The sequence below is a fragment of the Strix aluco genome, chromosome 18, assembly GCF_031877795.1.
Source record: "Strix aluco isolate bStrAlu1 chromosome 18, bStrAlu1.hap1, whole genome shotgun sequence".
Lineage (NCBI taxonomy): Eukaryota > Metazoa > Chordata > Aves > Strigiformes > Strigidae > Strix > Strix aluco.
Window position 1 is genome coordinate 1,587,212 of NC_133948.1, and position 27,935 is coordinate 1,615,146.

Here is a 27,935-nt window from a genome sequence, read left to right on the forward strand (position 1 = left end):
CCACCTCTGGGGATCTTGGTTCTTACCCCAAGGGTGAGGGAAGGGGCAGGCAGTGGGGTGAAGCCCCAGTTTTTGTGGCTGTTAGCAAGGAACTGTTAACAGCAACCTGACAATAAAAGCTCATCCAGCACATGTAGTGCAGTCACCAACAGACGTTAACAGGTAAAGTTCAGTTAAGTCAGTTATGAGGACTCTTTTGAATCAAAAGTCAGCCAAAGAAGCTTAATAAGGATTTCCAGATTAAGCACATGGTGAATTATTGCACATTGAAACAGTCCAAAAGCACAAAAAAGTAGCACCCTGGGTCTCCCTTTCAGGAACAGCATCACCAACACTCTGGAAATAGCATCGATTTAAAGAACTCTCAAAGCTAGTTAGAGATTTAGAACAAACTGCAGGTATTTGTAACTCCGAGCTTCTGTTTTCCTACGTAAGCCTCAAGCTTCCTTGGAAAGAGAAGCCGGACTCAGCTTTTATCCATCAGTCTCAGAATTAATATTAAACACAGCGCGCGACCCTCTGCTGATCTCTCTCTGTCCCTCACAAAAAGGTCCGTGCAGGAGCTGCTGAAGAGCACTGAAGTCTGACCCCCACGCTGCCCCTCGCTGAAGTGGCTGCGGTGAACTGATCCCTGTTTTCAAAACGGGGAGACCCAAAGGTTGGCTGAAAACGTCAGGAAAATGTTTCCAGGGATTAGGTGTTCGTTTCAGGCTAAACCAGAAGTATCTGTGATACTTCCATTGATTGTAACATCACTAACGTACAAAAATGCAACAAGAAGGCAAGTAATTATTTAAAAAGACTCCAACTACCATGTTAAAGAAAATACTCACGGGTGTAGTGTAGCACTGTGCAGTATCTTTGGTTTTTCTTCCAGCACACAGAGGATACTTTTGACCCATCCCGTGTAAGATCTAAGCTAGGGTTTAAGAAAAGCAGCACCTGCTTCAGGGAAGCAGGGCCTTCCAGGTTAGATGGAATGATGCCAATGTCACAGAAAGCAATAAAAACAAAACACCCCAAGTTTTTTTACAGTCCTAGACAAGAAGCAGGAGCGTAACAAAACTTGAACTGAAACTGCCCAATATTCTTTAGTTTACAATATAAAAAAGGGAACAAGTCAGCTTGAAAAAAAGGTATTTGCCCCCCCTGTCACCTTTGGAATGCTCAACAGAACAAAAGCAATGTCAGACAGACGGGTTTATAAAGGCAACAGCACTCTTTATTTCCACTGGAGGAAAAAAAAACCCCACAGTTTCATCTCCCACCTCACAACCTTGTCAAGAGCTCAATGCGAGGCTTATTCCCTTTTTTTCAACTGTGAAAGTCACAGTAATCCCCTTTTCAAAGAAAGATGCAATTCCAACACAGACCGCTGCCACTGTGCAAGAAAGCCAACATTCCTGCAAACACCAAATAAGCTATTTCGGGATGCAAGCTGTATCATTAAACAACAACGGTGCAGATATACCAGTTCTAGTGTACACGGAAGGAATTTTAATCATTTGCTATGTAAAACAATGGATTATTGGTTTAAAATAGGGCTCCAAGTTACCAACCACCTCACTGGTTATGATCAAGTCTGGTTTAGAGTGGATTTTATCCTGGTTAATAGTTGGTCACACAGAACCGCCCTGTTTCACCCAAGGACAAGTGCAGGATTAGGTAGCAAGATCAGACCATTTGTACCATAGGTTCGTTGCACTTCTGCCAGCCAGAACAGAGGAATATTGCTCACATTTAACTACCGCAAGGCTTTCCCGTGGATGTACATCGTGTACTTGTGGAGTGCACTTGAGAGTCACAGTGGAAGTACTGTAAACACTGACAGAAGCGCAGATAAAATAGCTACAAATATTTTGTATGACGAAAGACCTGAGGAAAGCTGGTTAAAACATACTTGCGAATTGTTACAATACCATTTGTATGAGTGTAGTCATATTGGCTTGTTTTAAAATCAATAAAAACATTCAGATAAAAAAATATATGTATTCACACGAAGGATGAGCATTTGAATTTTAAAAAGCAACACGCGCTTCCCTTTCAGATGACAGAATTAAAGCTTATCTTCCAATAAGCATACATTAAAATTTCACCTGATTTTTTTTTCTATTTGAATTTAGCACCCACACCCAGGCACGCACTCATGCACACACACCCAGTGATCACAAAGAAGCACCTGTATCTATCACTAATTTTCTTGCTGCCCTCTGACTACGGGAACTAGCTGGTTTTGAATCACTGCAGAAACTGCTACTTTATGAGACAGATGGTCCCATTTTAGGATCTAAAATTTTACTGGCTACTTGTTTTGTCCTTTTTCAGAAAGCACGAGTTTAATCTTGAGCTTGGATTAGCTGTTCAAGTATAAAATTATCCCTCTTAAGCAGGAGCACATGATAAAATCTCAGTAACTAGAGAAGAGATAATCACATCTAACAAAACGAACAGAAGACATCTGTCAGCATGGGACACTGTCAGCATGGAGAACTACCCTATGCGTGGATACGTGTGTAGATGCTCTTCCATGTAACACCTGGAAGAAGCAGACAATGGCTTTGAATTATTCAGAAATGACTAAGCAGATGAATATTCTTTGGTAAGTAATGAAGTTTCCCTCCTGAACTCCCCATAAATCAGATTTTCAAGCTTTGCTGCAATCCTATACCTGATGCTAAACAAAATTTCCATCTGCTCTTCAATAAATACGTTTTGATAAAAACTTTCCCTTCAAAGCTAAGACTGCACGGTTGGGGAGCCAAATGCAGAGTCCTGTGATCTGAAACTCCCTCAAACAAAAATAAATCAGCTTTTTGTAGCTGATGATGCCAACTTAGAAGGCAGGTGAAATGTTTATTTAAGCAATCCAGGAGTGGTCTTCAGACTGATAGCTCTGAAAGCCTTCAGTTCTACGCAGATTTGGTCACCCTTATTTCAGGAGATCGCTTAAGGAGTTATTTTTCCACCAGAGAAAGCTGTAGAACTTGCTGAAGCTCTGCATCTTCCTCTTCACGACGCTGCTTCTCCCGTTCCTCCTGCTCCCGGACAGACAACTCCATGGCAAGCTGCAAGTCTTTCTCAAAACTGGAAGGTTCACTAGGGGTGCTGCAGTGGGAGTTACCTGAGCTTGTTAGATAGCTCTCCTGCAGTGCCCTGAAGGAGAAAAAACTTCAAGAAGTAAGAGAGACAGAGCCTATTTCACATTTCCTGCAATGGTCCTTCCTAGCAACTGTTTTCTAACTGCAAACCTGAAAAATCCCCCCCCAGAGGGCAGAAAGCAGTTTTCATGGTAAGAAAACAGTTGTTCTAACATCTGTAAAATTCCCAGCTTAAAACCTGCTCTTTGAAGCTTCCTCAGAATCTTTCATATGTACTAACAGTTACATTTTCAATGACCTTCTGAAAGCATTCTCACCTAGTTTAAAGGTGACATGATTTTCCATGTACGAAGGAACCAAGAGGATGCAGTTCTTTGTGTGCACAAAGATTTCTTTGTACTTAACTGCAGAAAAACCCCACAGATACCAGGGCAGATTCTCAAGGGTCCATTAAATATACGGTGCTAAGTTGTTAAGGATTACATAATGATTTTGGAAAGAAAGAAGAGCTACCCCGAAGTGTGCAGCATCTAATAAACAAACATTCAACCCAGAGGGACCAAATTCACAGTTTTAAGAGAACAGCAGGACCGTGTTTATTTGTTGGGTAAAGAATCTGTTCTCTGCACAGGCCAGTCCCACAGCAGAGCTAAAGAGCTGCTACATAAGCCAGGGAGGCCCAGTTTAGAGTCCTTACTTCTTGGAAAAGTAAAAGTAAGAAGCAGCACAAGAAAAGAGAGCTCGAGTTCTGTGCATCTGCTGCCTACCTACACAAAAAAAATTGCAAAATTCCTTCACGCTGCTGTTGGAAGTATTTTTGCTTTGTCACTGCATGGCTTGGTGTGAAAAAAATTAATTACCTCTGATACTGTATGTTGAAGTCCTGTGAATATGCTACTGCACCGTTGGAATGCACCCCCACTTCCTAGAAATGGGGAAAGACAGACAATTCCGCAGCAGTTAACAGATCTGCAGTGCACCTCACTGAAAGGTAACTCTTAAATCACTCTTATTTCTCCTCTGAAATACATTACTGTATTTTTCTCTTCTGAGGTTCTTAGAAAAATAGGTCCTACACTGTGTAATTCAGAGGTGCAGCTATCGCTGCATAGTCTTGTCAAAACTGTCCGACCCGCACCGCACACCTTACAGCACACTTACTTTATTTCCACCAGATTCCAACAAACTCTGCTGAATAGCAAACTGCATGATCTCGTTATCTTCATCCTGCACGTGTACGTTCCTACCATCATCTTGGACGTGGTAAGATTTGGGGATCTCAAACACTGACTGGTCAACCTCGAAATTAGCACCTACAGAAGCCAAACACAGTCACAAACACGGCGTGGTGTATTTTTACAAGTCGTGACTTAAAAAATTCTGATGAATGTTTATGCATGATCAAGTTAACTCCAAAAATTCAGCTAAACCACCTGGCTAAATATACCAACGGGCTTTGAAAGACTTCTGTGGCAAACAAGCACAGCAGTAAGGCAGAGCTCAGAGTCTTCAGGACACTGGCAAGTCACGCAGGTAAAACCAGTGTGAGCAGAGCGCTAAGGAGGCTGAACTCTAACAAAACCAGATGGGGGAAAAAAAAAAGGTTGCAAAAGATAAATACTGCAGCGGCTCCTCTGAGGCTATTCCTAATGAATGGGTCTGCAACAGCTCACAGGACAGAGTATCACTGGGTACATGCAGTCACGAGCATCCTGCTCAAACATAATCCACTCTTTTCTGAAGGAGCACGCAGACGTCGCTGTCACTTACAGCAGTTTTGTATTCCACTTCCCACAGCAATGGCTTGCACCAGAATTTAGACCTCAAAATAGCTGGGAAAGCTTGCTGCAGCTCACTTCAGTCAGTCTGGCAGGCTTGGAAGGGGCAGAACGGGCCTGTACGATCAGTATCGCACGCTCCAGATCAGCTGTCGCACACTGCAGCTGCCCCTCACCCGTGGAGGTTTCATCCTCTGCACTCAACCCATCTCTCCCGTGCATTCCACTGACAGAAACGAAAGAAGAGGCAATCACTGCATCTTTCCGCTCCTTACCTGAATCACTCTGTGCACCTCCAACCATTTGTGGTGATGTTTTGTCAGCCGTCCTGCAGCCATTGACATTTTCAAATGTAATTCGGGCATTCAGCACATGAAATAGGGGAATTTCTGTAAGAAAGAGTACAAGATTTCTGTCAAAAAGAGAATTCTCATTCACTTGCACACCTACAGCCACACCAAACCCTTACATGCTTATCGAATATATTCCACAAGCAGCATCCCATAATGACAAAGTACATCGTAACTCAATTCACCAGGAAGTTGCCCTTAGTCATTCTCACTCTCCCCCTAGACCTCTTATTTTATAATAAGATTTGCCTAATCTAAGGCATTGAAGCTAAAAGAAAAGAGCTAGCAACAGCTCTTTCTTACTGAAATGATACAGTCTTTAAAATTATACTTCTGTACTGGTCATCCAGAATTTGGATTCAATGACCCCCATGCACAAGACATTGTACATCTGGGTTCTTGGTTCCAGATATTAGTGAGATGACTAGTAAAAAACTAGCATGATTTTTGGAAATATATGCTGCAAAACCAATAGAAAGAATGGAAATGAAGAAAATGCTACAATAATAATTGCTAAATATTACCAATTTTGACAGGAAATCCTGGCGGAAATTCCAGAGTGATGAAATCCCTAAGTCTGGCAAAATGAGCGCTAGTTCTGGCCATCAGATCGATGATTGGAGTGACTTGTTCCATAAGAGACAAGGGAAACTCTTCACTCATCCACAAGGTTGCTTTAAATCTTAAAAGAGAAAGTTGCATAAAAACATTCTAAGTTTACAGTTTAGGAACAGGGGCAAAGCAAAATACGTAGAGCTGTCACCTGCTTCATACATTTCAAAGCCTCAGAATAGTTATTGCTCTGAGAAACCGAACCACATTGCTGGTCAGACCAAAGGCAAAGCACACGACTAACAAGTTACAGCACTAGGCCAAACGTTTTCTTTGACTTAGTGGAAGAAGAGTTAGACTACAGCTGAATACTTCAAGATCTCTCTCTTGATTAAATTTGAAAACACAGGAAAAACCACATTGGATATTTGTAAAAATGGTTTCCAGAGGTCAGAGGACTGGGAAGAGACAAACTAGAAACAGTTAAAATGTTATTTCTCACTTCTGCGTTCGAATGGTGACTTCTTTTGGTCTTCCTATGTCTCTACCTTTCAAATCAAAATCTGGGTCAAAGTATTCCTCCAGAGTAATAGCAGTAGGATTGTTACTTGCAGCATACTCTGTGGTCTTGGTTGTACTCTGTAAGGAAAGAGAAAAAAAAAAAAAACCAACCCAAAAGTACAGAACAAATAGCCAGTGGCTACTACAAGAAACTTTTAAGTTACCTCTTGTGAAGCACGCACACTTAGACTGCTTTCTCCTGAGGTTAAAAATCTCCAAGCATTTTAGAGGCAGGAAAAATCTACTTAAATACTTTCAAGCTAGAAACCAACCAGAAATGTGCACACGAGCTACAGCATTTCTAGGCTCCAAACCCTTTACTAAAGGCAAAACTTTGATGGGGTATTTGAAACAAAAATCTCTAGATCCATGTAAGAGCTACAACGCCATCCTGATACAGAGCCAGCAGTTGGCAAGTCCATTATCTACTGTACTTAAGTGTGTACAGATGCAAGGGAGCTTCTAAAGCCATACAGAAATCACTATGAACACATTTCAGACCAGCAGGGGATACATGGTTTTCCTCTGAGATGACCAAGAGCAGTGTGCTATCGTGTCACTTCACCCTTCCCCACCTTTCTCCGATGACCTCTGTGCTAGCAGTGTCCCCCACCTGAGGCTCCTGCAGCTCTGTCTTCCCAAATTACTGGTGGGTTGTCACTGAGATCTGTGCTTGCTCTCCTCTGCTGCCACTGCTCAGACCCCAGCTCTTGCTCTGCTAACAGATTCTATGTCTTGTTCAGAAGGAGGCACCTGCTATTCATGCAGAACATTTGAGGGCTTAAAACCAACAAAAACACCCTCCAGGAAAAATTTAAACCTCATAATGAAAATTGCCGCCAAACTAAGGGAACAAGAGGTGATCCCACACACCCAGAATCCCTATCGGCAGAGATCTCTGCGCTGCAGTGACCCGTTCCAAGGTCAGAGACACTCACCTGAGCGCCATACTCGTGCTCCACCGTACCCAGAAATGATTCCAGGGGGTTCCTGTCAGCTTCAGAAAACAGGAGGGAAAACCCAAAAATCTATTACTATTAATTAGCAATAAAATTTACATACGCACCAGGCTAACAAACAAGGCTTCTCACCCAAAGCGAAGCAAACCGTTAATGGTTCCTGTAAGCTTTACCAGGGCAGCCCAGCACCGAAAGCTGACAGTATAAAACGGGTACAACCCACAGAAGAGAGGCAAAGATTTGCAGTGGTTTCTGTCTTTAGCAGATAGCTTTATTATCCACAGTGCCTCTCCCCCTGGGCCCCAAGGTAGGCCAGTGAAGGGCAGTGTTTCCATACGAAGTTACGGGCTGCTCAGCCTTTACTCTAGTTTAAATACTAGAAGAAATTAGTGGACCAAAACAAAACAAAAAGTCCAAGGAAACAAAGCCTATGTGAATCTCGTCATCATGGCCAAAGCAAAGTAAAGGCATGAATACATTCCAGAGCAGGACAAAGCGTGGAAAAGTGCAGCCTTTTAAAACTTTCAATAAACTTTCAACAGTTTTGAAGGGCTCTTCTTTCCTCTAAATACAGCTAGGATAAATATGGGTTCATCTGTAGGTTAGGGGTCAAGTAATGAGCTACCTCAGACACACAAGGGCAGGGCAAAGTCAGCAAGAAAATTATTTCCCTTGTCTGCCTGCCCGGTTCTTCTGCAGTCACACAGAGAAGGTATCAGGGAGCCAAAAAGTTCAACTTATTTCCAGTTATTCTATAGGAAAACTACCTTTATATCTTTTCTTCTCCTCTTCTGTTAAATGTTCCGTTCGGATTTTTGTGACCACATTCACGTTGTTTGCAATATATACCTTTAAAAAAAAAACAAAAAAAAAGGTACAAGGACAAAACCCAAAAAACATCACAGGTTAAAAAAGAGAGTTCCCTCTAGTAAAACACCACGTACGCAAATCTAAAGACAGAATAAAGCAGCACGGATCTGCCCCTCATTGACAAAGACCTCGATCTTTAACGTACTGGTGATCAACGGGGAATGCTGCACTTGGATTTTTTGATACGCTCTGGTATAATGGAAATCCAACATGAGACATTCGTGACAGGCCTACGCTGAGGCTGAAACCGCATGCCACCTGCTGGGCAAGCTGATAAAGTAAGAAACCCTGCAAATCACACACCACAGGATCTCCAGACAGCGTTAATCCTGTGCCGAAAGAACGGCAAAGGAGTTTGGTTATCTATTTTGATGGCAACAGAAGTCAGCCTGCAGCAAGTTCCTGGAAAGCAGATTTACACACTTTTAAATACACTTTTGTAACTAACTAAACCAACCTCAAAACGAGACAGGCATTTCCAAGCTTGTTGGAAAGAATTCCCACTGGGGCAGAGATTTTAAGAGAGAATGGGGAAGGAAAGTCCGATAATGCTATTTCTAAACTTGTAAAGATCTTCCAAGTGAAATTTAGTGATAGTTTAATTCTGCAGGGACACTAACGAACTCCAACTGAACTGTCCTGCAGTCTTACCAGAACAAACCTTCATATAAGTGCAGAAAGCTATTCAGCATTTATTCTTCTGTTAAATGAAATTACAAAATGCAATTTATCGCACAAATTCCAAAACCTGGAGTAAACACAGACTTCTGAATCAAGGAAGTTAATTCTTGTGATTCTTGAGTTAAATTCCTAACACAGCAAGGCTGTAAAGCCACCTTCAAAAATATTTCACTAAAGTGAAATGGCAGACAAAACCAGCGTCACACGGAACAAATGTAAGCGACTGTATGACTCATGAGCATGGTCAGGGTCTTTAATTTCCCAGCAGTCTTTTATTACTTGAATTCCTGATGCAACTCACGGCAGCAGGAGGCTGTTATTTCCTTGCACTAGTTACTAGAGAGTGCTCAAGGCACTTCACCAATGGGTTCCTCATCTTTTAAGCAGTTGAAGAATGACAATATTCAAGAATGAGTTACATTCCAGTTTTGGGAATGAAGGGAGTTCTAGCAGTTATGTTGAATCTTCTGCCCCTCTTGTCCTGAAATGCTTTGATCCTCCCTCTCCCCTAAAGCTCCTGTGGACGCTCCATAGAGGCACCAGCCCTCCCACAACCTTGGCAGCCCTGAAGTTCCTCACTCCTGCCCAGTTCTGCTGGCAACACAAGGAAGCTCTCCAGGGAAAGTTTCAGACCTGAAATATTCAGGAAATAAAGGCAAAACACAACCACGCTTCAGTTAGCTCTAAGGCCTCTCACTAGAGTAGAATGGGCTTTACCTTTGCTTCGTAACCGTTTACACCTTCCGCTTTCTCTGTCCTCCACACCCAGAATCCAGATGTGGTTCTGACAAAAAGGAAACACCACAAGCGTCTGTACAGTGGCATTTCTACACAATCCCCAGCCCGTTTTTCTAAAACTGATCTTAAACAACAATATTTGATTATTAACGCCAGACAAAAGCACGGGTCCATCTGTCCTCAGACACACATATCACAGGAGGGCCGAGGAAGTCGTGCTGTTTCTGTTCCTACGCGCTCCACGGCCAAAGCGCAAAGGCTCAGACAGAGATTTTAGATTGAGATGGGGATACCTGAGCCATAGAGGAGGACGGCCTCAAAACTTACCGAATTATTTTGTCTGACAGCCTGGGCACGGCAGCTTTTAGCACACAATTTAATTTCAAAAGTAACCTGTCACTTTACTTTGGGAAACTGGATAGCTGCAATACTGCTGTCTGAGAAATCTTAGTTTCTGGATGTGTAGATGCTGCAGTTACTAGGGCTCAGTGAACATCACAGAGACTAATTCTGGGGCAGCTCTGAAAGGGTACTAAATATTCAGGAGAAAGATGCTGGAATTATACATCTCACTTTGAAAAGTCTTGCTCTGTGTGATCCCGGGGTGGTTTACTGCATCACAGAGCACCCCAAAAGGAGTTTCAGAAAAAGGATCATTTGAACTAAGCTGAGAGATACCCGGATAAACACGTGTAGTAAACAAGGAAGACAAATGTGTGTCTGTGCAAAGGCACACTACACACCTATTTTTATTTAAAGTATTAAGGTGAGATTTGAGTGACTTAGCTACAAGATGCAAGTTCTGGCCCATGAGTTTCAGCACTATACATGTGGATTTCGGTGAAATGCAAACTTGCAATGAGACACTAACGTCAGTCTCACAATATGATAAACTGGAAGTTTTCTGCAAATCAGTTCTTTCAGCTGGAAACTTTTTGCCAAGCAGTAGTGGCAAGTTGACCAAGCCAAATTTCTTTATTTAATGGTATGTGAAGCTTAAAGTAATTTCAGATCTAGCCCTAAAAGCTTTTATTACCAGAGCTTTTGAGAGTTTATTTTAACAGCTTTGTTGCAAGCATGAGCACCCATAACCTTGAAGTGTTTATTTGTTAAGAGAAACTTTGTATCTCACCTTTCAAAAGCAATATTTTTTGTATCAAGGCACGTATTAATAATTGGAGATGTAAGGCGTCTTTCCACATCTTTTCTTTTTGGTGTCATAGATCCCAACGTCAAACGCTTCATGTGTTGGGAAATCTCAAAACGTTCCGTTGTAACAAACTTCTCATCGTGATTGATCTCAATTAGCTCTGCCCAGCCTCCAGTATCTGTTGGAAATGGTACATCATCTCAATCTAAAAACACTCACCAACGGTATTCCAGATTGAAAAACTGAGAATATACTGTATATCACATCAGGGTGGACACAGGTTCGCTGTATTCTGCACTCAGCTGAGATCAAATTTGGAGCTGTATCTGAAATTATTTTCTATTTGGGGGGCAGGAGAGCAGAAGGGGGAACACTATGTAAAAGACTGCAGTAAAATTTTAGCCCTATTACCAAATTTTGGCCTCAGATTTACTCAAAGGAAAGAAATTAAGATGTTACGTTAAACCACATACAGTACCTCTATGGGGCACTCTTGGAATATACGTATAGAACTCTCACAAAAACCAGTACTCAGCCTCAACAGGTCTTTTTGTGCAAAATCAGGATTTCTCATTGTGGCTCACATAGCATTTCGTGATCAATGGTGCAGATGAACTAAAATACTTACCTTCTCCCTTGAAAATTAAACTACGCCTTCCTCTCTCCCAGCTCATATTTTCAAAGCCCAGTAAAGTGATATCAACACGCAGCTTGGCACCACTTTTCCAGATGCGACAGACATCGCTTGGACAAACTCGAGAAACCAGGGGGACTATAAAAGAAAAATGAGAAAAACGTAAATAGAAAATATTCAAGAGACTAAGCGCACAGGAAATCTGAACTCAACAGAAGCTATATCCCTGATACTGGATTGCTCAGTGCTGGGATCATTATTCCAGAGGAGGCAAGATACTGATCTTCTTTAAGCTTTAAGAACAATCAGCTTAGGGACAAAACCCACCAACTTTAATTTAAAGATGACCATGAAAAGGAAGAAGAGATTAGTTCAGACTAGAAGATGTGAAATGGCATAAACCCCATTTCCTAGCAGTCTAACAGTTAGCTGTTTGGAAAATTAAGTCAGCTGTAAGGCCTAGCATTCATTCCTTTAAAAAAAAAATAAGCAGGTACTTCCCAAGTAGTCTGTGCATCTCTATATATGTGCCACTGTCTTAAGTCATCGATAGCCAGGTAAACAAAACCCCAAGAAAAGTCTTCAGCAATTCTAACAATGGCTAAACTCTCCATTAAAAAACAAACAAAACACCCAACCAAATAAACAGGAAACAAAGAGTAATTGTGCAACAAAAATGTAAGAGGCTATTTTGAGAGGCGAAGAGATCTGTGTTCTGGGGAGCAGGTGTTTCTCTGCGTATCTTTTGTGACATTTGCACATAAGCAAGTCCCTTTGTCTACAGTTTAGAAGAGGTAACGATGACCAGGATTCTTACCCCAGCTAGTGAACTCCCATTTCATTTCCACATAAAAGTCAGGAGTCTGGAGAAGGAAAATACTTTATGAATACTTCATGAAGTAGTTTTAATCTAACATTCAGTACAGCATTTCTGTGAACATTTTAGATAAAGGAAAACAAAAACCCCCAGAACTCGAGACATGATAAATGAAGGTTAGAAAGATGAAACTGAAACTAAAAAACACAAGACATTGGCCTACCACTGCTGCTTTCTGATAAGCTGTTCTTCCTTACTTTACTATAGGAGCAGTGACACCTTCAAGATTCAGCCTCCAATGTTGGAGTTTGTGACTAAGGATTTCAAAGTAAAGTCAAGGAAAAAGTCTCCATCTCCCACAGTGCAAGTTGAAACGAAGAACACAGCTGCCCATCTGATTTCAGTTAACTGAACTACTTGAATGAGAATTGCAGTCTGGAGTAAGAGGTTTAAACTAAATAATTACCTCATTAATCTTTTGGAGTAATTCAGGAACTCCTCCAAGTGTCATAGAGGTCTGCTGGTAGTCCCGATGCTGCAGAATCATTTGTACCATCTCTGGATCTCCTGTACTGACAGCCTCATGTAAAACTGAAAAAAATCCAGCCACAAGCTAGTTCAGTTTGCTGAGCAAAACACATGATGTAAAAGCTGTCAAAATACAACATCTGCAACTGGAAAGTATTAACGCGTGACTTGTGTTTTCCACGTTATCTTTACCTGTCCATCCCTGCGCATTCTCTTTAGTCACGTCTGCCTTGTGCTGCAGGAGGACTTTGGCAGATTCTATATAACCCAAGGAAACAGCAAGGTGCAACAAGGTCCGGCCTCGTGGATCCCGTTGATCAACATCCTGTTGAGTATCCGAGAGACACATAATGCTGAGGCTGTCCTGTCAAATGCGACTAATCAGAGCACACTGAGAAGAGTTTATATAAAAACAAAGCTTGTCAGCAGTAATCCAGGAGTCAATATCCCTAGGTATTCCCACGTATCAGTTTGTGGTGCACAGCCAACTCGGCTTTCAAACACTACTGTGCCGCCCTTCCGCACTCCGTACAGTGCAGTCTTACTTCCCCACTGAAAGAAAAAGAGAAGCAGAAGAGGGCCTATAAAACCGACACGATAAGAACTGGTATCACTGTAAGACGTGACTGAGTTCTTGTTGATGCTTCTCATTTCTTTTTCTGTAATTATTTCCCCTTCTGTCTCCCTTCAGAAGAGGTCTCTTCCAGGAGAAGACAGGAGTTTTAGTCTGCGTGCATTGCACCATGGACAGTCAACAAGCCTGAGAGACCAACAGTTTAACATTATACAACACAATGGGGGGGGGGGGGAAGGGGAAAAAAAAAAAAGTATCAGGGCATACAACACCAATTTTGTATAGCACTTTTTGAAAGTATAGAAGCAAATGGTATTTTACAAAGCATCCATTTGACTGACACACACAGCACAATGAAGAGCGAGTGCATTTTGTACAAGTCACTAAAAAAAAAAAGAAAAAAAACAACTACACAGGCATAAATATCCAAAACATGCAAGCACAACATACTCATACCTTACATATTTTTCACTATTAGCTTAGAGATTTGAAACAGAAGAGCATCTATAACTAAAGGAAAAGGGGAAAGTCAATAGCAGAATAAGAAAGGAAAGTTATCACGCAAGTTAACACGGTTATCTGACAGCATTAAGTTGGAAAGATCACACACAGCGTAGGGAAAGCTTCATTTTAAAGCGTTCTCTTTCCACTTCTCTGGTGGAACGCTCATTAATTTGCTTCCTACAGCTCCAGTGCCTACTGCACTGACAGGCAAAGGGCTCTAAGGCGTCCCTCCCAGTTGTGGCTGGTGCTGTTCACTGGTAACCACGCGTTCTACCCGTCATCTGCCACACCACGGGCAGCTGGCGAGTGTCTTCCGATCCCCTCACGCACCCCTCCGACAGCAAGCAGCTTATCCCAAGGAAGCAGGAGGAAACATATCTTTGGAATACTTTAAAAAAAAGAAGTTATTTAAAAGCAGATAAAGGAAGTAAGAGACAGACATATTCCATCTTAACACGTTGCTCATTTCCTTACAGCGTCTGAGGTAGGAAGCAGCACTTCACAGGTGTGAACTGCAGCCTGGACTAACAAGCATCAGAACAATCCTTATTTAATGACAAACTTTCACAGGCGAGAACATTATTAAAACAGAAATAAGCACACAGAAGCAACGTGCCAGTAGGGTTAAAGATTTTCTTAAGGAATAAGATCACATGAATTAGATAAAAAGTAACTGCATTCCAAAGATTCTCCTAAAAATAGGCCAGGAGCATGCTCTAAGCAAGCATTAGTAGACTGGTGTACCGTTAGAATTGCAGATGATGGCCACTGGTCAGGAGGAGGCACAGCTGATCTTAGGCTCAATACTTGTGGTGTCAGGTATAATGTAATTAATATGCTCTGCTTCTGCAAACTATACTCCACACTAGCAGATGTCAGAGCTTTCATACAGCATCTCAGCAAGACTGATGTTTGCTGCTTGAGCTCTGCTGCAGCTTTTCAGCCCGTTTCCTTACGTCATTACCATTTCTCGCTTGGCCATCCCAGAGAGGGAACAGTTTTGTATTTTTCTACTCTACAGCATGAAACAATGATCCATTTTTTTACTAGAGATGCTGAAAACATTCCAGCCAGTATAAAAATGCTGCCCACAGTCTTGGACAGCAACGAAGGCGTAAGAACTGCTGGTCCTCAGCAAGCTCGAGGCTGGTTTAATCTTCAGCAGCAGCAGCCACCTTTGCTGCATGTTGACTTCCCATGAAGGTAAGCAATATTTACTGCTTTTCTGGCACAGGAAAAGAAATTAATGTCCATCATATCTGTTCTTCCTGATCTGTTGCAATGACTCCTACGGCTTTCTATAGAGCTATTCTGCAACCTGCACTCGAATGCTCTGAGCACAGCTTTACGGATCAGAAGTCAACGTTTAATAGCTTACATAACAAAAAGTATATTCCTACACCTTCTTACATCACCCCCGCAACCACAAATAAATAGGCAAGGAGAAAGAAGCGCAGCAATCCCACAAGCCCAACAAACAGACCCGGCAGTACCATCGAGGTTCCTGCTCCCTCGAAAGGCAGTAAGCGAGGGGCACCAAGCCCTGTACCACGGCACAAGCTCTTTCGGGGTCACCAGCCCCACAACAGCCCCTCTCTCGCCCGGGTGTCCCGGTTACCTTGTCCTGCAGCTCCTCGTCCAGGCGCCTGTAGTCATTATTCCAGACCAGGACGTGCAGGGGGAACGCGCTGCCGGCCCTGCCAGGGGAACTCATCATGCCACACACCTGCGGGAGCGGGGAAGCAGGGTGCCTACCCTCACTGTCCCCCCTCTCCTTCTCTGGGAGACCCCAATACTCAAGCCTTGACACCTTAATCTTCTCCTCTCTCCTGGCACCCACCTGCCCCAGGTGATGGTGGCGAGGGGAACACTGGGCCAAAACCCCCTACGAGCCCTTCGCCCCGCTCCCAGGGGTGCCCCATGCAAAATCCTGCTCCTGGGGGTCCCCTGCTCCCGGGCAGCCCCCCCGCCCAGCCCCACACTGCAGACGGCCTCCTCCGCTCCCCCTGACCCCCACACTCCGGGGGGGGCCCTGCTCCTGAGCCCGCCTACCCAGCCCCACACTCCTGAGGGCCTCCTGCTTCCCTCGACCCCCCACTACTGAGGGGCTCCCCCGCTCCTGGCCCCCCCCAGCCCCACACACCCGGGCACCCCCCCCGCGCTGACCCCGCCGCCTCCCTCCTTCCTGTCTCTCCAGGGCAGCGGCCGGGACGAACCACAGCACGGCTGATGAGGGGGGGGGGGGGTGTGAAAGGGGCTGCCCCTCGGTTCCCCTCAGCCCGCCGCCACCGGCGAGCCCACGGAAAGAGGAAATTGCTGTCCTCCCCCCCCCCCCCCCCCCGCGGGTGGGCGGATGGAGCGTCCCGCCCGCAAGCTGTCCCATCGCCCTCCGCGCGGGGGGGGCACACGGCAGCGCGGCGTTGGTCGGACGCGGCGCTCAGCCCCCCCCTTCCGCACCCCCGCTTTTCAGAGTGTTGGTTTCGTCCGTCCTCTCTGCCGAGGCGCGCGGCCGCCATACTGGGTGAGGGCAGGGCTTGATGCAGAGCAGCCTCTTCCGCCAGGCTTCCGAAGCCTCGTTTCTCCCAGCTCCCGCTGCTCTCTAGCGGTGAGGGGACAGCGAGCGGCCGCCGGAGCCGCTCACGGGAGGTCTCGACGCTCCCCCGCAAGAAGCGCCGCGCTTTTGCGACGCAGAGCTCAGCCTGAGGCAGGCGTCTGCCAGCGACAAACATGGCCGACCAGGGCCTCGCCCAGGCTCACTACCGCCCTTTTGCCAGGAGCGAACATGGCGGCTCGGTGCCGCCCCACCCCGCCCGGTACGCTGGCGTACGCAGCTTGGTGAATAGCGCCGGCGGCGGAGCGGGCGGCGCTGCCGTGCGCCTGCGCGTTGCTGGCTCAGCGCGGGGGCTGGCGGCGGGGACCCGTTAGCGCGGCAGGAAGCGCCCGGTCCCGCCGCCGCCGCGCACCATGTCGAAGCGCCTGAGGAGCAGCGAGGTCTGCGCCGACTGCAGCGCCCAGGGTAGGCACCGGCGGCGCGGCGAGGGCACCCCGGCGTCCGGGAGAGCCCATCCCCCTCTCCTCAGACCGGGCAGCGGCGCTTCCCCTCCGCCCTCAGGCGCTGAGGGGGCGCGGGCAGGTGGCGGCCGTGAGGGGCGGGGAGCGAAGGGGCTCCACGGGGTTCGTATTGCTGGGGGGCGGCGGGGCTCCTGTCAGCGGGCCCGCACCTCCCCGGCGCTGTTGCGGGGGTGTCACCGCCTTGTAGCGGCCCCCCCCCGCCCCTGTTGGTTTTGCCGGGTTTGGATGCGGTTTTAGTGTTTTTCTCCGTATCGGCTTATTTCGGAAGGACCCGTTCTCGTACCGAACCTCTTTTCAGTTTGCTCTAATTTCGGTTTTAAAGCACACAGGTAGCCCGGCGGTTACCCCCGCCCCCCCCGGGCCAGCGCTGGGGCCCGGCCCGCCCTGAGGGGCCAGGCCGTCGGGAATGGCCTGCGGACAGCGACCACCCCCTGGTTATAAGTAAATCTGCAACTCCTCAGCCTCGAAAGGAGGAAGGCTTGCTTAAAGAAATCTTCTAGTCACGGAACTGAAAGGTGTAGGTTGGAAATGTGTCACTGAGTGGGACAGTGGCTGTTTCGGGGGCTTGTGAAGGTGAGAGCGGGGCTGGCTGTGGAGACATCCCTTATTATGAGGGCCAGGGGGAAGTAAAACTTAAACTTAAGATCCCAGACTTCCAAAGAAAGGGTGTTGGAAGTGTCCAATAGACTCCTGTTGGAAACGTTCAGTGAGCAACATGTTCAGGACATGCACATTGTGTTACGCAGCAGGTAGGTTTGGGAGCTTATTGAAACAAATCTTGTCTTCAGAAAGTCTGTTGCATCTCCTTTTCTGACCATTTGTAGTTCTTATATTTGAAACTGTCCAGTTTGCTGTTTGTTTGGGCGTTTTTTTAGCAACTGTGTATATTTGTTGTCTTCTCAAAGTTACCTAGTTTTTGTTGTTTGTGTTCTGTGCTGGTTCTTCCAATATCATTGCTTATGTATGACTGAAATTAATTCAAACAGTGGGGTGTAGATAACGTTTGAGTGGCCAGAAGATACGATGTGGGAGAGGGGATAACAGCTTTTGTAAAATGGGACTTCTGTTTAAAAAAATAAAATAATAAAAATCCCAAATTAACTCCCACAGAGTTACTTTTATCTATATAGAATTTTGTTTTCACAATAAATAGAGCTTGCGTGTCTTAGGCAGGCAGTGGTCCCTATCTCATCCAAGGGAGTGTATCTGTGATTTTAAACATCAGTGGTGTTATGACTCTTGAGATTAAGTTGGGTTACTGGGTTTGTATTCGTTAAGCTCGTCAGGAATATGTGGTGTATCAGAATCACTATTAGGGTAATCTTGTAAGCTAGCCTTTTATTTTGTTGTGTCACGACATTATAGCATTGTCAGATATTTATCTTGGTGAAGAAATCTGCTGGTTTATCTCTCTATATATAAAGAAATCTTAATTTAATCCTTTCTTAAAGAAGGGTTTGGGGTTTTTTTTTGGGTTTTTTTTTTTTAAATTTTACTTAAACCAGAGAGGATTTGTCAGAGGGGTGTTTGGGAGCTGCTACATGTGCCGCTGTGCCAGGAGACCTGGGGGGCTGCAGCCTGTTCCCCCAGGTAGGTGTAGCAAGCGCAGAATGCCGGACTGCTGTCCTAATTAGTGCCTGCCCCTTGAACTTCATCCGTGCACGCTTTGCTTCTGTGGCGAAGTGTGAATGGTTTTCTTTTACATGAGGTGATTTTACATGTGCTTTTCTGGTACACTTCCTATTCTCAGGCAGGAGTTCACTTTTCAAACTCACGGTTCAGGCTTGTCTTCATCACACGCTTCCTGTTTTGAATCGCTCTGCCATGTTCCTGAAAACAGATCTGACCTATCTTTCTAGCTTCTCCCCTGTAGTATTTTGGTATCAGCTTAAATGTATTTTGATTGTGCCCATAATAGAATCTTTTTTTTTAAATTACTCGAATTCCAGCACAGACGCTTCATTAAATCAAATTTAAACCCGAAATAACAATTTTCCCATAACCTGACAGCGCGCTCTCTGTTTCTTCAGATTGTCTAACACTGTTCCTTCTCCCTCTCCCATCCCCATCTGTTATTTGAGAACAAGTGAGTGGTACTAAGCCAGGTATGACTTGGAATTGAGGGGCTACAAATTGTTGTGCAGTTTCATTAAAAAAAAACCTCAGTTAAACCAGCGTGACTCAGAAAACAGGTTGCAGTGCTGAACTTCCCACTGCTTTTTCATCAGTCTGCTCTCCACCACCCTGTTCCGTATCATTTAGGCTCCTAAACCGGGGCTAAGCTGAGCTGCCTCTCTGGCCTCCCCAGCGCTTGCCAGGAGCAAAGAGCGTTCCCTTGGCCCAGTGCTGAACTTTGCAGTTCCCTTACAGAATCCATCTGTTGTCTTTCCTTTACTGTTGTCTTCTTTTGCATCACACATTTCCAGTGGTGCCAGTTTTTGACAGATTCTACATAAACATGGACTCCTTCATGAATGTGATTATTTTTTTTTTTATATAAGTAGAATGTACAAGCTGAAATTACAAGCATGGCCACAGCTTTTTTCTTCAGAAGAATTTTAAATCCCTGTTTCTGCTCTGAAATGACCAAATAAACAGGTGACTTTATCATGGCTAAACAGCTGTTTGGAGCCAGTTAAGTTAGGTATTGTGGTGGGTGTAAAGAAGAAAATCCTGCTGATGACTGGTAGTCAAAACCAAGTGAGGCTCATAAGCAGCCTGTAACTAGTGATTGAAACAAGAAACGGGATGGCTTGCAGAAGAATCCTGTTAGTTTATGAATGAGCGTGTGATAAGGTCGTCTGTGATGAGGAGGGACTCGACTCGTTAATCTGGAAGGCTGCCTCCACTCTTGGGTTAGCGTAGCACTAGTGCATCTCATTTCATTGTTATTTTTCTCCTTCTTAGAAGTAAAAGTTGTTAAAATAATGGAATGACTTAATAAGGAGGTTGCGTGCTTGTTATTAATTTGTTTTTTAAAGTAGGTTAGGAGTTTTTTTCCTAAAACACATGCTTTAATTTGGCTCTGGGCTGTGATAGTTATCATCTGTGAAGAGATGCTCCCATCCCTCCTGGCCCGTGGTTCGAACAGGTTTGCCTACATTGCCTTCAGCACACACACAACATCAACTCTGCTTAGAAACCACAACTATGATCAGATCTCATGTTTCAGGGATTCAGTAAATTTATTGCATGGGTCAGAGAAGACTTTTTTGTGATGCACAATTGCTTAGATGTATTCTGACAGGATGCAGAAGTTCTCTCATCAGACACCAGGCTCGCTTACTTGGCCTCCAACTCATCTCTGGGTTTGAAATTAAGAAGAATTTTCCAACATAGAGGTCTTGAATTCCTTTTTCGTTCTCCTGGGATGTGATAGATCTGAAGGTCTGTCTTGCTGCTCAGTTGCCTGTTACTGCAGGGTTCTTGGCACACTGAGTTTCATGTGTCACAGACAGAAAACTGGAATTTCTTCTGAAGGCTGGGCTGAGAGCAGCAGAGGGACCTCAGTTCAGTGTCCTGCGGCGCATATATTCAGTTTCAATCTGATGTAACATTCCTAATCGGCTTTATACTTTCTGATGTTTGGAGCTACCTAATAGCTAGTATATGTTACTGGCTACTTCAGCTTCCATCAGTTTTCCTTCTGGTTTGCTTATAAGATGGATCTGTTCAGAGCTGAAGTTAATTTGCTTGACAGGTTTTTATTTTACTGAGCCTTTAACTTGACACATATGTCTCTTCCTTTTTTTTTTTTTTTACTGTGACACTCTGGAGTGTTTTTATTATTTAATGTGGAAATGAAAAAAACATTTTAATAATATAGAACTGGAGACTGAGTAGTATGTGAAAAACCATGACTACTATTACCACTTTTTATTTATAGATTTATGAGTTTTTCAAAAGAGCAGGTAGGTACTATTAGAAATATTTTTGTAGGGCTCCACTAAATGACACATATGCACTTCAAGAAGATAATAAATTTAGTGTCCTGTTATGCTTACAAAGGAAAGTATTTTCACAGGAAGAACTGCAAAGAGCAGGGTTATTTTCTGAGTTTCCACAGCAGGTCTCCTGCTGTCCCAGGGCTCCTCCACCCCCGGTAAGTGCAAGGGCTGTTCTTTCCCAGCAAGGTTGTAACTTTTACAAGCTCATACAAGGGCTAAGCAGTGAAGCTGAGGTGAGAAGGCAGGGGTCCTCATTTTAGGGTCAGTGTTTGAAATACAAGGTCATGTTGCCTCCTGTGTTTTAATACTCGGTTCTCTTTCAGATCCTTGTTGGGCATCTATAAACAGGGGGATTCTGATCTGTGACGAGTGCTGCAGCGTCCATCGAAGTTTGGGGCGTCACATCTCTCAAGTGAGACATCTCAAGCATACACCATGGCCTCCCACACTGCTGCAGGTAGAAAGTGAAACTGTGTCTTCCTTCATTAAACTGGATATATTAATTTTTTAAAGCGTTTTTAATGGAATTTATATCACTAAGCTTTTGTTTGAGAGGGGCTGGTCCTTTTAAGCTTTCTTTTTCTAAGTGTTGTGTCCTTTTATTTCTCTTGTTTTGCTGTGATAGACCACTAAAATCAGAATTGTCTACACCTTTTTAATTTGATACCTTTGTTTTGGAAGATGACCTTCAACTTTTCTTTGACTTCTGTAATGTATCTGCTTGAACCTCAATTTTGCATATATAGCAAGCCTCTCTTTTCAAAAGAGCCACTGTTGGGAAGAGTAGAGAATTTTAAAGGGGTTCTTACTACATTCCACATCATAACCTCCTAGACAGATATTTGATTAGTCGGTTTGTGCAGCTAGCAGAAAAATTTCTTTACTGCCTGTTTGTATACATTTTGGATTTCAGATGGTTGAAACACTGTATAATAATGGTGCTAACTCCATATGGGAACATTCGTTGCTGGACCCTGCCTCTGTTATGAGCGGAAGGCGCAAAGCTAGCCCGCAGGATAAAGTGCAGTAAGTGGAAAATGGCAGGGTTTTTATTCTTGTAGAAGCGTGATGATTTTATTCAGCAGTGGCAGAGGCAGCAAGGTATTCATGAGAACCTGTGTATATTTTGTTGTTGGAAGCGAACAGGAGTAAACTAGTTATTTGTTCACTCATTTTCAATTTATTTTTTTTAAATTTCCAGTAATTAATTTTTAAAAATTAAATTGCAGAAATGGAAATACATTTCTTAAATTCTCTGAACTATTGATTCCCGACCTCTAACTTTGAATAGTGAGGACCTTTACTTGTACTTGAATTGATAGCTTCTAATTCTCATGCCACGTGTTTCAGTCAACTGAGCGTTGCTAATGAGATTGGGTTTGGTTGAATTAAAAAAGTAAAAACCTGAGAGTTCTGTCACTGAATATGGTGCTTTGTTTTAAAATGTAAATAACCGTATATAGTAAGTATAGATCTTCAGTTGGCATAATTTTAAGTTCAGTGTTTAAGAAATAATACGCTACATCCTACAGTCTGCAGATACTTTGATGTTTGAAACAAAAGTGTGCTCTGTATAGTTAGACAATCTGTGCTGGGTTGTTTTTTTTTAATGGAAATATTTTTCCATATCTACCTTTGCTAGTAGTAGCGTGCAAAGATCTAACGCAATCTGCACTTGTGAATTTTCCTTTTTCTAGAGTGTCTGTATTACTGTGAAAGCACTAATATTTATTTTCTTTCCCTTCTGTTGCTTGGGTGTCTCTTTACAGCCCCAATAAAGCAGAATTCATTAGAGCTAAATATCAAATGTTAGCATTTGTTCATCGCTTGCCGTGCCGTGAAGATGACAGTGTTACTGCCAAAGATCTCAGTAAGGTTAGTATGTTTTTTCTGGCAGTCTGCAGAAACTGCAACTTGTGTGTAACAGAACAGTGAAATCTGACTGAATTAAACTAGTTGCTTTTGACTTAACTATTGCTGTTCTTCAGCACTATTACATAAACAAATACAGCATGTCTTCAACTTGAAGCCACTTTTTTTGGGTAATATATATGGATACTGGAGATGTGGATCATTGAGAGGCATCAATTTAGGTTAACTTGGAGAAAAGCCTTTACACAAAACAGCTGTCCCAAGAATTCTTGCATATCTAAAAGCACGGCTGAAAAAGCAAATGCTGAATCCCAATTACTGCCACTGTATTCAGGACAATTATGCTTCTTTTTCAGCAACTCCATTCCAGTGTAAGGACAGGGAATCTGGAGACATGTTTGCGACTGCTCTCCTTAGGAGCTCAAGCCAACTTCTTTCATCCTGTATGAATGCTTTTTTCATTATTTTGAGATACAATTAATTCTTACAGTTTGCAATATGTAAACTGATTTCAGCTGATATGCATTATATTTCAATCTTCTACTCAGACCTGTTGATTAAGTAGCTATTTTTCTTAACTTGTAGGAGAAAGGAAACACCCCGCTCCACGTTGCTGCTAAGGCAGGACAGACTTTACAAGCAGAATTATTAGCAGTTTATGGTGCTGATCCTGGCACGCAAGATTCTAATGGAAAAACTCCAGTTGACTATGCAAGGTAGAAGGCTCTGACATGTGTGATGTTTTTCTGTATTAACTGATGTTCATAAATCACATGGTGAACCTGCTTAGATACGTTTCTGTCCTGAAAATAATTTGACTGTTAAATGCTAGTAAGTACTTTTTCCAGAAAGAGCAAATGCATAAAGAGTATAAATAAGCATTTTCATAGCCTGTATTCTCCTGGATGCTTGACACAACAGTTTTGATCCCAGTGAAACAGGCTGTGCCGATCTAGCAGCTCACAGAAAAGTAATCAGAGAAGAGTTTCTGCGAGCTCAGCAAGCTGAGTAGACTCCAGGAGTGCAGATTAACTATAGGGGATTGCTGTAGGAAAGGGCTGGACTGCCCGGATGGGTCGGGGAGCAGGGGCTGAAACCAGGCTTTTTAGTGACAGTGAACTGTTAGGTGCATCCACCGCATCAACTGCACCCTCAGGGAAGCTCTAGGCTTCCCCCGGGCAGACAGCGTCCGTGTCAAGATTAAATGTGAACGTGTCTGCTGATCGTTTGGGCAGTAATGAGGCACTGCAAGGCTTACAGCACGGCGTTGATGATTTGTTGTGTTTATATGCAAAATTGGACATTACTAATTGACTAGAAGCTGCACATTTGTGTAAATAAAACATCCTCATTGCTCTGATTGCTTTTGAATTGAGGCCATGCATGGAATCTGAAGACTGAATAAATTCACTTGCTTGCAGAATATTGCTATGCCAGAATATTTCTATTTCTCAGTGCTATTATTCAAATGTGAAGTTGGGTGATTTCTAAGAAATTGTAGTTCAAGATGGCTGGTATAATCTGATTTTTTTTTTTCTACAGCAAAGCAGTAGGCAAGGGCTTTCAGAGTTTTCACTGTGTCATTTTGGAAGTTTGTAAAAGTTTATCTATAGTTTCTTGCCCATTGGAACACACTGTTGAAAATCCTGCTGTGAGTCTGTGCTGTGTTGATACACTCAAACGTGTGCAGTGTTGAACAGTGGCTTGTACTACATCTGTTGCTCTGACCATTTTTGAATGTTTTGTACGTCTCAAAATGAATAACTAATGTAACTTTTATGTGTGTGTGTAAACCAGACAAGGTGGCCATCATGACCTGGCAGAGCGCCTGGTGGAAATTCAGTATGAACTCACAGACAGGTTAGCTTTCTATCTCTGTGGCAGGAAACCAGGTAAGTAGAAAAAAACTACACTCTGAAATCTGTTAATTATAGGACAGTTCAAACAATGGTACATAATGTTTGTGTCAGTGTTATTACACTTTTTATATGCATTTCAAGTATGCTAACATAATGTAAATTATATAGGAAGAGCTAAAGAAAGTGTAAGCTGTAAGATTGTGATAATGCATTTAGAATACAGATAAAACTGCAAGATTGTAAGTATACTTAAGCTTAAAATTAAGTTCCTTTCTGTTTTTTCACAAATGTGTGTTCTATAAATGGCACACCCCTGAAAGTGTGGAGAAACCTACATTTAAGATCAGATGAGTACTGTTTAACTTCAAGGAGTGAATTGCAGGGAGAACAGACATTTTGGGAATGTTGAATAATCTGCAGGAGGTAGTGTAGGAACTCTTCTAAGTAGATTTTTCTCTTTAAAGTGCAAAAGCAGTGGAGTATTCAATTAAGTAGGTACCTTTTGAACACGAGCACGCTTAAAAATTTTTAGCCATTAGGTGCTGTAAAGACACCTGTGTTAGAACTTTTTTTTTTAAATGGAATTTTAGTACAGTTGATAAGATGTAATTGGAATCTTTGATAACACCAGGAAACTGTGGTAGGAACCTTCTTTTAAGACTTGCTAGCTTCCTGTAATTGGAAACTGAGTAATTACACACTGGATGAATTACTCTGTTTGCCTGTTGCATATATTCTTGGGTTTCTCATTACCGTGTCCTTTAGTAAAACTGAATACCAGCCGTATATCCTGACAACATTGAAAATTATAGTCCAGTAACAACCTATTAAAGCACAATTTGTTTTCAACTCTAGAGCATAAAAATGGACAGCACTTTGTTATACCTCAGATGGCAGACAGGTAAGTTGCTGATTCCATGGCCTGTCTGAAAACACCAAAATAAACCTAATAATTAAGTTTTCTTTCTGAAACAACTTTTAAGCTTGTTGTCATTCTAACTTTTTAATGCGGGCCTTTACCAATCTTGGACACCTTTTTTTTCTAGAAAGAATATTGTCATTTAAACAAAATCAGAAAATTGTAGACATTTACTATATTTGTTAAAATGCAGGGGGAAGGTGAGGCAGTGCTAAGGGAACACCCATGGGGATTCCTGGGAAACAGATTTTGTAAATAATATAAAGACCAGTTGAGGTAGTTTCCTGATAGAGCATTTTGAAACTAACGCTTGCAAGGAAGCTGCATTTTTCTCCAAAAATATTTATGCTTTGGATCATCTGAGTGCTTTTAACTTTTCTTTACAATCACTGAAATCATACTTGTATAAAACATACCAAGTATTAATCGTAAGTTCCTATTTCTTTTATTGCTATGCAATTGGAAATAAGACGGCTGTAAGTAAACTATTGTTCAACTTATTGCTTGCAGAATTGCTATGAAAAACTGTAATAAAAATTATAGAAACTATGTAGTAGTTGGTAAAATAGCGTTAACATCTGTAATTTTTTTAGATCTGCCGTGTTTAGCTATTGGATAAGGTACTGTGTATTTTCAGTGCAGAGTATTTTGCAGAGCAAGTATTGTTTGCCTCATACACAGAGAAGGAAGTTGACCTGCAGAGGAAATGTTCAAAGATGCTGCTCAGATCGCAGAGCCTGACTGTCTTAGCACTGCCTGATGTCCTCCACTGGTCTCCTCTTCTTTTTTTTTTTTTTTTTTCTTTCTTGTCAAGGTGACTGACTGCACAAACTCTCTGTGATGTCAGTTAATCACACAGAGATTTTATTTGAGCCCTTCCATCCTTGTAGGTCAGGGGAGTCTTCCCCTGGGGGACATAAATATGGACTCAGAATTTGTCAGCTTCCTGATCTGTGACTCTTACGATAAATTCTGTTGAACCGCACAATTTCCATCTTGTGCCTCATGTTCAAGGCTGGAAACCAGTAGAAGAGATTATTTACTAATCAGTACAGAATAATTTTAAGCATGGCCCTGTTGCTGTAGCCATTTTCCAGCCTGATGGTCACCTACCTCCCGCAGAGTCCAGTGGAACAAATCCTGGGTGTTTTCTGTGGGCTCGAGTTGTGGTCAGAATGGTCGTATTGTTCCGATTCCTTACAGAAAGCATTTTGTTCCACTACAGCTTGACTGCTTCTTGAGCTATGCAAATGTGGGTATTGATATTCCAAAGGATTTGGGGGATTCTATTGTTTTAAATTTAAGACTGTTTAGAAAAGCTTAGGAATATACTAGTTGGTATATTAGCAATATTAGTAAGATCAATGTGTTAAAAACTATATTAAAAATGCTAAAAGATTGATGAGTTTCAAATAAGTGACATTTTAGTCATTGAATTATCACAATGTGGAATTTGTGTTTAAACAGGCTATGAAATGCTGTAGATGTAATGATCACTTTTTTCCATAGCAGTCTAGATTTATCAGAACTTGCCAAAGCAGCCAAGAAGAAGCTTCAGTCTGTAAGTAGAGCTGCCAGTGTGCTGTGTGACACATCTTTGTCTGGACGTGGCAAACTCTGCACTTCATCTCTCAAGCTGGCTTCAGCTGCTATTAATTCCTGCATAAATAAATGTCAACTCTGTAGCAAGTTAAAGTCTGGAGAAAAACATGAAAATAGGCAGAAATGGAGGAGCAGAGATGATGACAAATCCATGACAGAGCAAATACTTGTTGGTCTTGTTTGGGGTAGTGTCTCTAGGTTTGTCTCACCAGTTCAGAGCCTTCAACTTTGTTGTTTGTCTTGCTTTCTTGTATTTTATATAAATCTGTATGTTAAATGTTACTATTTGCCTTCAACTTTCTGGTTGTGTTTATTTTCAAGCTGTAATTATTCTTTTCTACCCTTAGCTAAGCAACCACTTATTTGAAGAACTTGCCATGGATGTGTACGATGAAGTTGACAGGAGGGAAACAGATGCAGGTGAATGAGGCTTTCTGGGATGTGTATGAGATAAACTGGAGTTGTTACGTTACATACAAGATGCTAGTGTGCAAGCATATGTTCTGTTTAAAGTATTTTTGTATTCAGTAATTACTGATAATGGTAGTTTCTTTGTCTTGCATTGTCTGAAGGTGACATTATTTGAAAAAATCTTGTGTTTTTTACGAAGTAGAGAACCCTCTGGGGAAAAGAGCCTTCCTTTGAATTGATTGTGTTTGTGTTTGAAATTGTGGTCTTTTATTCTCTGACAAGAAACACTGTCAAATAGTACAGGAAGGTTATTTCCTCTTTTTTTTTCTTCCCTGAGCAGTTTGGCTTGCTACTCAGAATCATAGTACTCTTGTGACAGAGACCACAGTTGTCCCTTTTCTTCCCGTAAATCCTGAATATTCCTCAACTAGGAATCAGGTATGCAATCTTCTTAATACT

General features: G+C 42.8%; 2 protein-coding genes across 7 annotated transcripts in view; one reads left to right on the forward strand and one right to left on the reverse strand.

Moving 5' to 3' along the window:
- Window positions 1-1,200: 1,200 nt before the first annotated feature.
- On the reverse strand, window positions 1,201-16,538 carry ANKRD13A (ankyrin repeat domain 13A). 3 transcript variants are annotated; one of them, XM_074843804.1, is made up of 16 exons: window positions 16,252-16,538; window positions 15,413-15,491; window positions 12,909-13,041; window positions 12,655-12,779; window positions 12,189-12,234; window positions 11,366-11,509; window positions 10,720-10,915; window positions 9,567-9,633; window positions 8,066-8,147; window positions 7,278-7,336; window positions 6,281-6,417; window positions 5,751-5,908; window positions 5,152-5,265; window positions 4,260-4,411; window positions 3,959-4,023; window positions 1,201-3,153 (listed from the first exon to the last, which is right to left on the reverse strand). In XM_074843804.1, the coding sequence occupies exons 1-16, from the start codon at window positions 16,521-16,523 to the stop codon at window positions 2,955-2,957; spliced, it is 2,028 nt and encodes a 675-aa protein (XP_074699905.1). In that variant the 5' UTR covers window positions 16,524-16,538; the 3' UTR covers window positions 1,201-2,954. The 3 variants fall into 3 exon arrangements, with proteins under 3 accessions (XP_074699905.1, XP_074699906.1, XP_074699907.1); XM_074843805.1 differs by lacking the exon at window positions 16,252-16,538 and adding an exon at window positions 16,011-16,236; XM_074843806.1 differs by lacking the exon at window positions 16,252-16,538 and having other exon boundaries at window positions 15,413-15,856.
- A 123-nt stretch (window positions 16,539-16,661) lies between these two features.
- The window catches only part of GIT2 (GIT ArfGAP 2), a 32,046-nt gene continuing 20,772 nt past the window's right edge, over window positions 16,662-27,935 (forward strand). For 3 of the 4 annotated variants that reach the window (XM_074844015.1, XM_074844018.1, XM_074844019.1), the window contains exons 1-11: window positions 16,662-16,810; window positions 21,137-21,270; window positions 21,727-21,839; window positions 22,583-22,688; window positions 23,042-23,128; window positions 23,271-23,401; window positions 24,483-24,577; window positions 25,400-25,445; window positions 26,973-27,024; window positions 27,413-27,485; window positions 27,817-27,914. In XM_074844015.1, coding sequence (XP_074700116.1) covers window positions 16,759-16,810; window positions 21,137-21,270; window positions 21,727-21,839; window positions 22,583-22,688; window positions 23,042-23,128; window positions 23,271-23,401; window positions 24,483-24,577; window positions 25,400-25,445; window positions 26,973-27,024; window positions 27,413-27,485; window positions 27,817-27,914 — 987 coding nt within the window. In that variant the 5' untranslated portion in view covers window positions 16,662-16,758. The remainder of the gene's footprint in view (window positions 16,811-21,136; window positions 21,271-21,726; window positions 21,840-22,582; window positions 22,689-23,041; window positions 23,129-23,270; window positions 23,402-24,482; window positions 24,578-25,399; window positions 25,446-26,972; window positions 27,025-27,412; window positions 27,486-27,816; window positions 27,915-27,935) is intronic. The other variant, XM_074844017.1, reaches the window with a different exon arrangement.